The 12,809-nt window shown below is 39.9% G+C and overlaps 1 protein-coding gene across 1 annotated transcript in view; it reads left to right on the top strand.

Moving 5' to 3' along the window:
• Positions 1 to 12,809, top strand: part of slit3 (slit homolog 3 (Drosophila)) — a gene marked incomplete in the record, with an annotated part of 622,921 nt that overhangs the window by 600,364 nt on the left and 9,748 nt on the right. Inside the window, 1 exon segment of the mRNA XM_037675457.1 lies at positions 6,354 to 6,508. Coding sequence (XP_037531385.1) covers positions 6,354 to 6,508 — 155 coding nt within the window.

Below are 12,809 nucleotides of genomic sequence, written 5' to 3'. Positions count from 1 at the left end.
ATAATTCCATAATGTTGTTAGTAATTCCATTGTAGCAATGCTTTAACCCCTTGGAAACAGAGTCTGTAATCCATTGGAAAAAGTCATATAATCCACAACGGTAAATCCACAACGAATGGAGGTGTTGATTGATCAGCATACAGAGGGGTTCCCTTGGATTGAACTGAAGATGCGGCCACTGGATGAAGAGTGGAGACCAACGTCAGGATTGCAGGTCTCCTCCAGCGAAGGTCGTCGCTGGGTGGATGTCCAGTCGATGCCGTTCTGGGTCAATGTGACATGCAATTATGTGGTTTAAGGTGGGCTTATGAAGGGGATTTTACATAAGGCCTTAAACTATATGCACCTGGTGTGTAAGCTATTATGATTGGGAACAGCTACAGCTACCAGTTAAAGGGTGGAACATGCTGAAAAGGGTAATAATAGGGATTTATACCTATAGAAGAGTGTTCCAAACTATTTTTCCATTCCTAACTTGGTTTAAGTTAGATTTACATGGTAGAATATAGTTTAATTGTTGTCTTTTAGACGAACGACTTGAGATTGGGTGTTTGGTTTCCCATAAATGTTTTTGGAAGTCTATGGCGAGACTCATCAAAAAGAATTATCTATCCCCCCGAATAGAATTGTTCGAGTAGGTTCGGCTTAAGCGTTGTGAGACCAATGTAGATTATGATACTTAAGGTAGCATTAATCTACATTGACTCCGCAAAGATGGCATTTTAACGAATGAACTGCATGTTGGCATGGTTAAAGGCCTCTTAGTCTCTAACTTAACTACACACAAAATTCATTCTTGCTTGGGGTGTTCAGAAACAATACCAAAAACCAATTAAACGATGTCTCAACATCGACAAAAACAGTGACTAAGCAACCAGTTAAACAACGTTTCAACATTGACAAAGACAGTGACTAAGCAACTAGAAAACGACGTTTCGGTGCGCCACTCACTCTGGATGTCAGATTTGCTCACGTTATCGCGTCTGGTAGCATTACCCTAACTGGCGTCACCCCCCTTCGGTCATGGGAGACCGTGAACACGGGTGAGGACGTCGCTCCATGAGCTAAAGTTAGGCTGTCCTTGAGTAGTTTTAACTGTTTGCGCAGCTGAAAGAGGACTTTAAGGTCTGGATTGGAATCCAGTTCGCCTTTCGATGGAGTGTATTTGTCTGGGTCAGTCAGATACAGTATCATCGATTTAATTGCAGGATCATCCAACTTCTGGAGTTGGATGATGTCTGGGTCAGGTGAAAATGGCTTTTCATATTTTAAAAGAACTTGGCGAAGTTTGTCTCTTTCTTCATCAGATGTCAGAGCGTCGGCTTGGGCGACCACCTGTTCAATCTGTGATGAGACTGATAAGGGTTCTTGCTCCTTGGGGAGCTCTAACGAATCCTTTTCTGAGTCGTCGGACCTGTCTATGGGTAAGACACCATAGTTTTGAGGCCCTTGGTCGACGTCATCGGTTGAGAAAAGAGCTATGGCCTGTGTTGCTTTTGTGAACCATACTGGCCCAGCTTCTTGACTCGGTACCAGGTTATCTGGGAGTCCTCCCAGAACTGGAATGCCTAGTTCAAAATCATGAAAATCAGGTTCTGAGTGTTCAGCTTGCGATGACTCATCATCGTTTGTGTGTGAGTTTAACCCCCCTTCGTCCGATGAGGGGTTGTTGGAGGCCACAACAATAATGTCTTGGTGTGTTTCACCGACATCTGTAATGTTGTCATTCGCGCCTTCAGATTTAGTAGCAATCACATCACTACACAGTGCTCCGGGTTGGATTCCCATTTCAGCGTTTTTCAAAGTTTCTAAAAACCTGCGCATTTTCTCTGTCTCTTCCGAGCTCAGAGGTGTAGGGCCTTGTTTCTGGAACCTTTGTGATTTTATCGCCTCGGTTCATTTCGTTCGAGGTGGGGGAGGGTTAGGTACGTCTTTTGGGGGTTCCTTTTCGGACTTCCCCTGATAATATGGGTCCTCTTGGTTCCCATATCTTTGCGTCCTATGCACACCCCATTTACGATAATCACGTACATCCTCTGAAAGAGGAGCTTTTTTGTCCCAGCGTGCACCTTCATTACGCGGTCTGTTAGTTTGAAAATACTGCCTTTTCTCGCCCGTTTTAGGAGGAGGGGTCAATGCACGCCGTCCTTCCATTTCTAGGGAGTGGGGTTTAACCTTTATACCAGGAAACACCTCTATGGGCATCTTAGTATGAGAACATGCCTCAAACACATTCACAGCACACTGTTTAATCTCATTGATGGATTTTTCTCTGAAATTTGCCATAATTTGTACTGACATGCGTATGTCAGTGTGGAGATTTTTGCTGAAAACATATTTAAAACCTTCTTCTTCCTCCATTCCGGTTTCATTTCTGTAACCAAAATAAGCTTGGAAGATTCTTTTGTAATAGACTTTTGGATGTTCATGCTTGCCCTGCGTGACCTTGTCAGCAGCTGGGAAACCAGCAGGTCCCATGCAGGGGTCGTACTCTATGATCAAAGCTTCACACAGAAGGTTGTAATCCTTTCTCGTTGCATCAGGTAGACGCTCGATGAAGGTGAACACCTCTCTGTCTGAAGTGAGCCTTATCAGACTGAATTCAGACTGACTGGTTATCCTAATGCTACGGTTGAGGATAAAATCAATGTCTTTGAGGTACGCTTTTGTTCCAGTTGAACCCATTGGTCCCGGTACAAAGCGTTGTACATATTTTGAGAGTTTTAGCAGAACATCTATTGAAAGAGGAAGTTTCCATGCACGCTGTTGCATGGTTGGTAGTGAAAACCTGTTCAGGTCTGTCCCTACCACTTTAGGTATGGATGGAGGGGTGTTTGATGTGAGGAGATTTGGGTCTGAAGCCCAGTGTGTCTCCACATTCTGTCCACGCCTCTCACCACATTTCCTTTCTGCATGGCAAAGTTGTGTCTTAAGCACATCTATCTCAGCTTTGCAGCGGGAAACTTGTGACACTGGCACGACGTGATCCCGTCTTAATGCAAAGTATTCTCTGGACAACAGCTCTTTAGCATCCCTAGCTTCGGATAGTGATGCATTAAGTAACTGTATTTTGCTGTTCAGTGAATCAATTTCTGCACGTGCATCTTGCTGTGATTGAAACATCTGTTCAAAATGTTTTTTTGTGAGGACCTCGTGTTCACTTTTAAATCGAAGGAAGTGTTCTTCAAATTCCTGAACCACCTCTTTTTCGCTGTTTAACCTTATCTCAAGGTCGTCAGCTTTTTCTACCACTGTATAGAATGATTCTTTCAGCAAGATTGCCATTTTAGCCAGCTTTTCATAGCTTGACTTTGTAATTTCTGTAGAGGTCACACTCTCTGCAACCTCCTTCAGATTGTCCAATAACTCTTTTGGGTTCATGCTGTCCACCTGTTCGCCATGTGGATGTAAGGATCCTGTGAGCAGCGTCAACGCTCTCTCTAAACAGTCCTTCATCTCACAAGGATCAAAATCCTTTTCTATCACACCTGTCATGGTTATTCACTGTGTAGCCTTATCTGTGTAAACAGTTGCCAACTTCAGATTATTTTAACAGGTAAATATTTGTATTCAAGTGTCATTGAGTTTCACACTATTTTAGCTCTGGATTTACTCAAAAGTACTGTAATAAGTCAACTTATTCAAATGTGGGCACCTATCTGTAGGTTTTACCCCAATTCATGAATATTTAAGTAATTGCTTCTCTGCAGTGTTACTTTTTAATGTGTTTATTTTTAACAGATACAAGATTACCAAGCTTCTCAGTGTTTTTTACTCTAAAGCACAGAATTTTTATAAACCTGCAATTTTTCTGAAAGTCTCACTGCAACATCAGTTTAAAAACGCTTTCTTAAGCCGTTTTTTTTTCAGAAATTCGCTATAAATACAGTTACTCATTGAACCAGGTGGTGAAAAGAAAAAGAAAAATTGATGATGAGGAATAATCAGTCTCCCCTTCAGGAAAACTGTTATACTCCTCTTTTCCTGCCATTATCTTCTATTTAAAAGTTAAATAGGAGGATGTGGTGTTTTAGGTGGTAACTTAAACAGAAAAGTTTCTTTTTTCTGATATAATTACTCTTATTTTGTGATCTAGCAATTAAACGTGTATTATCTTTTCAGCAAATGAGTAAACTTTATCAACTCTGTGAATATCTGGACTGTATCTTTTAAAAAGTTTCTAATTTTTCATTTTGCACCTCCATCAGAGGAATTACCAGTGAATGAAAAAATGTTTTGGTAAATGCCCTTCTGGCATAAATACCTTCATCACTTTTTAAATGCAAGATAACAGTAATAATTCAGCTTGAGGAACGTTTATTAACTCAAAAATGCGTCTGACAGAAATAAACACGTATAATTTCACCCAAAATAACCTAGAAACGAAGTGAAACTGTGATATCAAGTTTCCACAGGAGGGGGCAGTATAACCTTATTTTATTTTAACCCAGACACTGTTAGTGATGTCCAGTAGGAGTCGCGATGACTTCCTGTGGCATCCGGTGACATCCGGTCGTTAGCTGTTAGCTTAAAATTAGCATCGGCTAGCGTGGTCCAAAAACACCATTTAATGACGGATTTCAAACTCAAACATGGCAAAGTTTCAGCGATTAGGCTTCAAAGAAACGGAGCAGCGGATCAGAATCCAACTTTAAAGCGTTTTTCAACTTTAAACAGTAGATTGAAATTCCCTAGAAAAACGAGTTTCATTTCCGGGTCACGTGACTGAATCTACCAATGACAGAACAGCAACGGGGGTGGGTTCTTATATCGCTGACTCAGAGGAAGTGACGCAGACACGTCACTCATTTCTCAGCGTATCAGAGCGTTCCACACGGCCGTTTTCAACCAATCACAGATCGTTTTTCCAGCTAGCGTGTAGCAGTTAGCATTAACATTCCGGTCAACTTTTCGTCTTTTAAACTGTCAAAATGCACTATTTTCTGTTAAAAATGTAACCAATAAGCTCTCAAAGCTTCACGGAGACGGCGCTCCTTTTTTAAAAACGTCTCTATCTTCAAACACGACTCGTTCGAACCGAATCAGAACCGAGCCGGACCAGAACCACGTCTGGAACACAGTTTAAACAGAATAAAGCATTTCCACAGCTCAGCAACTTTGTCACACACAACAGACGTACAAATTCAGCTTTTAAACAGACATATTGACTCACAATTTCAGCTTTCAAAACATCACTAGCTGCAAAACATAGCTGTATTTTCTCCAAGCATCGCATCTGCGCTGCGTTTCACACAGCAGAATCTGCACTTTTCATTTCATGCCAACATGATAATTCAATTGTTACACGGATACAGTCCATTTATGAACCTGTCACGGGCCACCAGTAGTTTAAACAAACTTACGGGCCACCAGTATGTAGATGAACATATGCTGTGATATATTCATAAATTAAACGGATTCTTTCATTTTTCTGGACTGAATAATGTCGTGCATTGAATTTTCATGTTGGCATGAAATGAAAAGTCAATATGTCTGTTTAAAAGCTGAATTTGTACGTCTGTGGTCAGTCAAAAAGGGACATTTTGCTGTAGCATACAAAGTGTAGTGATGTGTTCTATAGCCACAGTCAGTCATAAAACGGAGGGCACAATGATATACAGCATCCAATTTTTTTCAAAAATTTAACAGGTCTTTACACATACACTTTCTCTTATGCATGATTAAATTGAGTACTAAACGGAGAAAGAAGAAAACAAGTTATTTCATAACAGTTTATAGTAAACAGTTAAACTGTGAACAGAAAATTAAAATGCATTTGCTCACAATAACATTCTATCATCGAGAATCTTCACCAGAACATTCTATCATGTGAGGGCACCATTGGACCATCAGTTTAATTCTGCCAAATAGTGTCCTTGGGTGAATAATGGGTCGTTCTTTGCAAACTCTGATCTATGGGAAGAAACCTCCCTTCTAACAGAAGAGATAACCAAAAGCTCGGATGTTGCAACTTCCGAAGGTCAGGTGGAAAGATTCTCCTAGGAAAGAGCCTTTCAGGCCGATGAGCTCATTTGGCGGGTAGACAATTCATGAACAATAACAGATTATTTTTGTGTAACATGGTTTTGGGAATGAGACTCAGTCTTACTTTCAAAGTATCAAAATAATAAAAGTTTTGACAGTAACAAAAATGTGTCACTACAGCAAACAACAAAATAACGGAAAAAAGGTTTTATTTTAACGTTTGCAGCCTGCTTTTTGTCTCAGATTTAAAATTGGTTCTCCCATTTTATTTTTCAAATTCTCTTGTCAGATGTAGAATTTTAGAACATTATATCGTAGTCTGAACACATTGAAAATATTTTTATCTTCTGTTTGTATGTTTGTTGCAGTGTTGAGTCCGTCAATGATGGACTTTTTCACACAGTCGAACTGTTGATTCAGAATCGCTCGCTGAGCCTGGTGGTTGATAACGGCGCACCAAAGAGCCTGGGCAAGCTAGCACGCCAGCCCTCAGTTGACCACAACACTCAACTTTACATAGGAGGTATGCACACACTGATACATTTATACATACTTATTTTGAAGTTGATTGTACTGAGCATGCAGATTTTACTTTTGCCTTCTTTTCACTGCCTTTATGTGGTTTTGAATGATTCAATTCTATTAAGTTTATTTATATAGCACCAAATGACAACAGAAGTTGTCTCAGGACACTGTACAAAAGCATTCTCATACAAACAAAAGCCAATTAATAAAAGTTAGCTATTTAAAGATGGAATCCAGCAGTCATGTTGAATCTACACTTTGCCGCAGTCTCCCGTCTGTCCATCCCACTGAACAAGCACATTGGCAACAGTGGAAAGGAAAAACTCCCTTTTAACAGGAAGAAACCTTCAGCAGAACTGGGCTCAGGACAAGTGGTCATCTGCTTCTAATGGCTGGGTTTGAGAGGACTGTGATAGAAAGTAAAATGTATCTACTGCACTAAGCAAACTTTTATAGTCACATATTGGTAAATGAAGTGTTCACCATGTTCATTCATTCATTCAACCTTTATTTAAACAGATAAGTCACATTGAGCCTCAAAGACTCATTTACAAGTGAGAACTGTTTGGACAGACAATAAAAGTGGTAAACTGGACACATGTAGGAATTGGAGGCGAAAAAATTTCTATCAGACGTTTTTTTTTTCCTGCCTGCGAAGAAAAAAACTCTGATATTAAAACACACCTTGCACAAACAAGCACATAGTGACGTAGAGATTCTGAAGACAGGGACGACGAGAGTGGTGAGCATGATCATAGATGCTCTTGAGGGCACTGTAAGAGTTCTGACAAAGATGTAATAATCAGCCACTGTCCTCCGGTGAGATCCATAAACATTCTCGAGGTATGTCGAGGAATGACCAAGAATAATGACTATGAGAATCCAAGAATCCTGAAATTATGACACAAAGTTTATTCGGCTGGTTTTAGCTGGTTATCAATTGGAAATTCCTCAGGGAGGGGGTGATAAGTGTCAGATCACATGTTCTCCAGGCAAATTCAGATAAGATGACCTTCAAGGCCAGCCAAGGGAGCCAAATTCAGATAAGCACACAGTTGTTTAGGGACAGGCAGAACTTAATGACATCTACTTTGAGTCTGTGTTGGTCTACTCGGTTCCAAAATGTCCAAATTACATGGCCACACCGATGGAACGTGACTGGGTAAAATCCCCGGGATCTGATCCATTCTGCCCAAAGCATTTGAGTCCGGGTACTCGAGACACGAACCAAGCCATCATAAAGGCAAGAAGCATGATCGGGTCCAAATTTGCTGCCGATGACTTCCTTGATTGTAGATAAAACCAGCAACGAGCTGAATCCAAAAAGCAGGAACCAGTTATCGTAAATCCAATTAAATATGCGTCCTTAAAATTCACAAATGGCAGCAGAGATAGACACATCATCAAGTCTTCAAGTCAATGAGATATCCAGCTGTGTGCGTGCCAACAGGGCAAATCAGCTCACCTAAAGCCTGCTTCACTACAGTCATATTTAAATAACGGGTTCTCTCTTTTTCGAGCTACTTACAGATATGTGACAGAGGTACTGTGCGTAGATGGTTTAATCAGTGACATGAGACGTTAATTTTCTTTGACCCATCAAAATAAATGTGGTCATTTATTAACAGAATCAATATTTAACATCAAAACATTGTACACTTGATTAGACTGGTCTGGTTCTGATTAATAAAACTTGGCACGTTTTACTTAATAAAAACAACAGACATTTCTGAAGATATCTAGATTAATTACTGGCAAAATAGAAGAGTTTTAAAGATGGGAAATATGGAGGAGTTTAAAGGAAGATGTTGCAGGAAGATTTATGTCTGTAGACCAGAACAACACGCTCCTTTCACACGCAGCGCCCGCGGTACACTTCACGTGAAGCTCGTGACAACTCTTTACCTTGGCAGAGGATGGGTCTGCTACAGTCAAGAGGTCCCTGGCACGCTACCTTTCAGCATCTCCTCAGGGCGGCTGTGACTCTGCAGAAGTCGTGAGATACTCCGTTCCACAGAAAAAACTTCCTCAGAAGTTGTAGGGCATTCGCCTGGTGGAGCCACAGCGAGGCGTCGTGGCTCCTGCAGAGTTGGATGACCCCATCAGACTGGAAACTGAGTCCGAAGTCCCACTCAGCAGTGGAAAAACTCCAGAACTACTCCACAGAACCCCAGAAGACTCCAGAAGACTCAGAAAACTCAGAAGACTGAGCAGACATTACTCCACAGATTCAGAAAGACTGACAGTTCCAGGAAGTGTCGACTTTTAAAGAGTTCTGCTTCTGGTCACTTTTAGGAAGTCCTGATTGGTTGAAGCAACCAGCAGGGGTGTGGTTCTAGTGACGTCAAAGGGTTTTTACAAGTCAAGAAAACAGCAGAAATGTTTAGGAACAGACAGAGAAATGTTTTGGCGAAGTGAGAAACACTGCAGGTGCCCGTTCTCTTATTTACTGTCTGAGAGTTTTAAAAACACGACAGCCCGTTCCAACAACTTGTTTTTGACTGTCTCCGACTTTTGACCGACATCACTCTTTCTCATTTCAGACAGAAGATCAAAAAATGCATAATTACTTTGTAAAATAGACATTTAACTTGATTTCTAATTTAAATGAGGATTAAAAAACATTAATACTGTTTCACAGTTGATGAATGAGTGGTTTACTTCAACATTTAAAAATGGTATGAACTAAACACACTTTTGATTATCAAGATATTGTAAAATAGTAATGATAATATAAAAAAAGAGTTTTCTTTCAATTGATTAGTTCAGGATACAATTAGAAAGTCTCTGGATGAGCTAATTTGTATTTCTGGATTCAAATCAATGAAATAACAGTTCCTGTCCCATGAAGGTCTTCAAAGGCAGGTTTTGGTCGGAGGCCTAGTCCACTACATATGCAATATACAAATGCACAACACACTACATCCCAGCCATGGTTGTGGCGAGGAAAAGAAAATCAACCCATCTACTAGGAATGCACGATATATATGGTACACGGTGTTTTGCTTTCCGATAAGCAAAGGTAACCACTGGAATTAGCGATAAGCACCTTTGCTTGCAGCCTCTCCTCCAAGGGGTCCGGAAACTAACTTCAGCGCCGTGGTATTACCTGCAGCTGTCTAAAGTAGCCTCATTAAGGCTGCAACGAGGTGATTCATCCAGAATATTAACAACCTTAAATCCGTGAGTCACACCCTGATCTCACTCTGTTACCTTGATCCTCCAAGCAGCCGGGATGGGTCATCTGGTCCAGAGAAACTCACGTTGTGGCCGCTCACCTCTCAATATAGCGTTGCAATTGTTAACTGTTCTGGTAATCTTTAGGGCCCTGGATGATGGGCACAAGGGCATTGTCTCTCATTAGCTAGTGAACCTTTCAAAACCTCCTCTATTGATGTTGTTAAGTGAACTAAGCATTACCATGTATTTGTTCAATAAGGGTGAAATAATAGTCCAGATTTATACGTTTTGCTTTGCTTTAATCAACAATTTGCGCAGGGGTACAGCAATAGGTACAATTTTATAATGATTAATTTTCATTATTACACAGGATACACTTTCTTTACTAAATTAAGGTAACGGAATCTTCCTGATGACTTCTAATCCCCAAGAGCCCTTGGGGATTTTGTGAACACTACCTTCACTCAGACCTTTCACACATCAAGTCAAAAGAGGTTCTCTCTCAACTCCCTCATGAGCCAGAAACACCTCAGAGCAAAACCCTCTAGTACCCAGTTTAATACTCTTGAATTTATCCTGTATGGTAAATTTCTAATCTGATGAATTAATTTATTTAGACCAGAAGGACAGGGTAGTCCGCTTACCATGATTCCGAGGTGACCCTCAGAGAATCTTTGTGACGTAAACGGCATATTTCCCGTTTTCCAGGAGAGAAATACGGGCCAACCCAAACCAGAAGCAGCTTATGCCAATTTGAAGAAATCAGAGCTTTGGATGAGCACGGGCCAAGCTTTTCTTAGAAATAGAACTCCTCTCCGGTCTGCTGTGGCAAGTGAAGACTTAATTCCAATCCCATTTCAGTGAGAAGAGAAGTAAATCCCAGCCTTGTCCCAAATCGATAAAATCCAACTTCTTTCAGGCGTCTCTGATCCTCTGACTGCTTCCTGCTTGTAGTTCCTTCTGCTCGACTCTTCGACTCAGCTGTGACCAAGTTTCATCAGTTCAGTCTGTATTTAAAGACTTCTTTTTCCCTCCTCCTCTTAAGGAGGGGTTAGGGGCCTTTCTTGGAAAATGATATCATCTTTTTTCCAGTAAGTGGCTGTTGTTTTGTACTTCAACCGGTTTTAACTGGTTCTTTGGGTTTTTCCCCAAAGTTGTTTGCTCTGCTTCTGGTACTTTCCAGAACCTGAGAGAAACAAGCTGTTTCCTGTTTTGCTCAGAAGTGCGTCACCACAAGATGAGTCGAGTTGAACCTCATGACTTTTTGTTCTCTTACTTCTGCTCAAGACATGTTCAGACTTGTTCAGACTTGCCTCATGGTTACATCAGACGGTTACATTAGGCCTCGGTTCTTGCTCTTTTCACTTCAACACTTTTTCCAGTAAATCACACAATTATACAATGGATTATACAATTCTTATAAATCAATACATATCATTAGTTGATTACTTGTTGATTATTGGTAAACACTTTTGATTACACATTTTTATATGTAGCTTGAATTAAAGCAGAAATTCAGTCCTTATGTTTTCAGCTGCTGAGGAGAACTTGATCAGGCTTCACCTTTATTAAAGCTGGTTGTCTGCTACATCATCACTTAACACCAGGTTTATCGACAACGGTAGAAACGATAGACATTTAGCCTATGATAGAGATCTGTGTTTCACAAATGTTCAATACAAAAACAACTGGAGTTTATTTGTAACAGAAGACGTTTCGCTCCTCATCCGAGAAGCATTCTCAATTACTTCTCGGGTGAGGAGCGAAACGTCTTCTGTTACAAATAAACTCCAGTTGTTTTTGTATTGAACATTTTTGGATTTATCATGTCCTGGATGACTGAGAATCTTCACCAGCATAGAGATCTGTATTCTACTGGCTAACCGCAGTAATGCTGTGTCTCATGTAAAATCATAGTTGTCAGATTTAATCGTTACTTTTTTAGTTGAAAACTGTGCGTAAGTGGTGTTAAAGTCCTTTCTTCGAGAGCTAAGTAGCGAAGCTACAAGCTAACTACAGTCGGCTTACCGTACTCGTATTCAGACACATGCGCAAAACAATGTTCCGTCTAAAAAAAATTTTGTCGAAAGTTCATTAGTCAGCTTTAGAAAGTGCATTTGAGCTATTTAAAAAAAAAAAGAGGGTTAAACCTGCTCTCTGATCTGTAAATAGAATGCTGTGTTGTGTGATTTTACTGCAAGACCCTCTGGTCAAAACCACAGAGTAAACTGGTCGCCATTTTGTGTCAGCTCTACTTAAAGTAGAAGGAGACAGAGATGCCCACTAGAGGGTTGGAGGGTTAAGTGTTTTCATTGTAAAATGCTGCTCTGTTGCTGTTCATTTCTTAAGTGAGAATACTGGAAACTTAAGAGTTAACATAAGATTTTGTAAGATGTAATCTTTTTGTTATTATTTCCTTGACTTTTGACACAACGTGATCTGATTTAATATTTCATTGTTTCTAATTATGTTTTCGGTTTTATATTTTTATTCCATGTGCTGTAAATATATCTTGCTACTTTTTATTTGTTGTTGTGATATTTTTGTTAAGCACTTTGGTAACAGTTTTTGTTTTAAATGTGCTCAATAAGTAAATCTGACTTGACTGACTTGACTTTGTTTAAAACATATGGCTAAAACTACATTTGATATATTTTATTGCGCCGCTCAAGGTGGCTGCATGTTAGAGCAGCTCTGTTACTTTCATTCTGAGATTCTGCTTCCTTAGATAGTGAACTTTACTAATTGGCTTTTATGTATGTGAATGTTTCTGTAAAGTGCCATGAGACAACTTTGTTGTATATGGTGCTATATAGATAAACTGAATTGAAATTGAAATTGCTTTTGGAAACTTTAATTCCTATTTTTTGTATGTAAATCACATTTTTTTGGATGATTGTTTCCTTTGATATCAGATGCTGTGCAGCTGGAGGGATTTTTACTGAAACTTTTTTAGTTTTGAAAAATTGTTATGATGATACGTAACCATGGCAACAAGGCAGTTTTCTACAACCAATAGCAGCTGATGTGTCACAATCCTCAGTGTTGTTTAGACCCATTTGCAGGCAGGCGAGCGAGGCAGGAGTTTATAATAAAAATAATTTATTTTAAACCACAAA

The sequence above is a fragment of the Nematolebias whitei genome, chromosome 4 (genome assembly GCF_014905685.2).
Source record: "Nematolebias whitei isolate Nwh7 chromosome 4, NemWhi1, whole genome shotgun sequence".
Lineage (NCBI taxonomy): Eukaryota > Metazoa > Chordata > Actinopteri > Cyprinodontiformes > Rivulidae > Nematolebias > Nematolebias whitei.
This window is presented reverse-complemented; position numbering and strand designations above follow the sequence as displayed.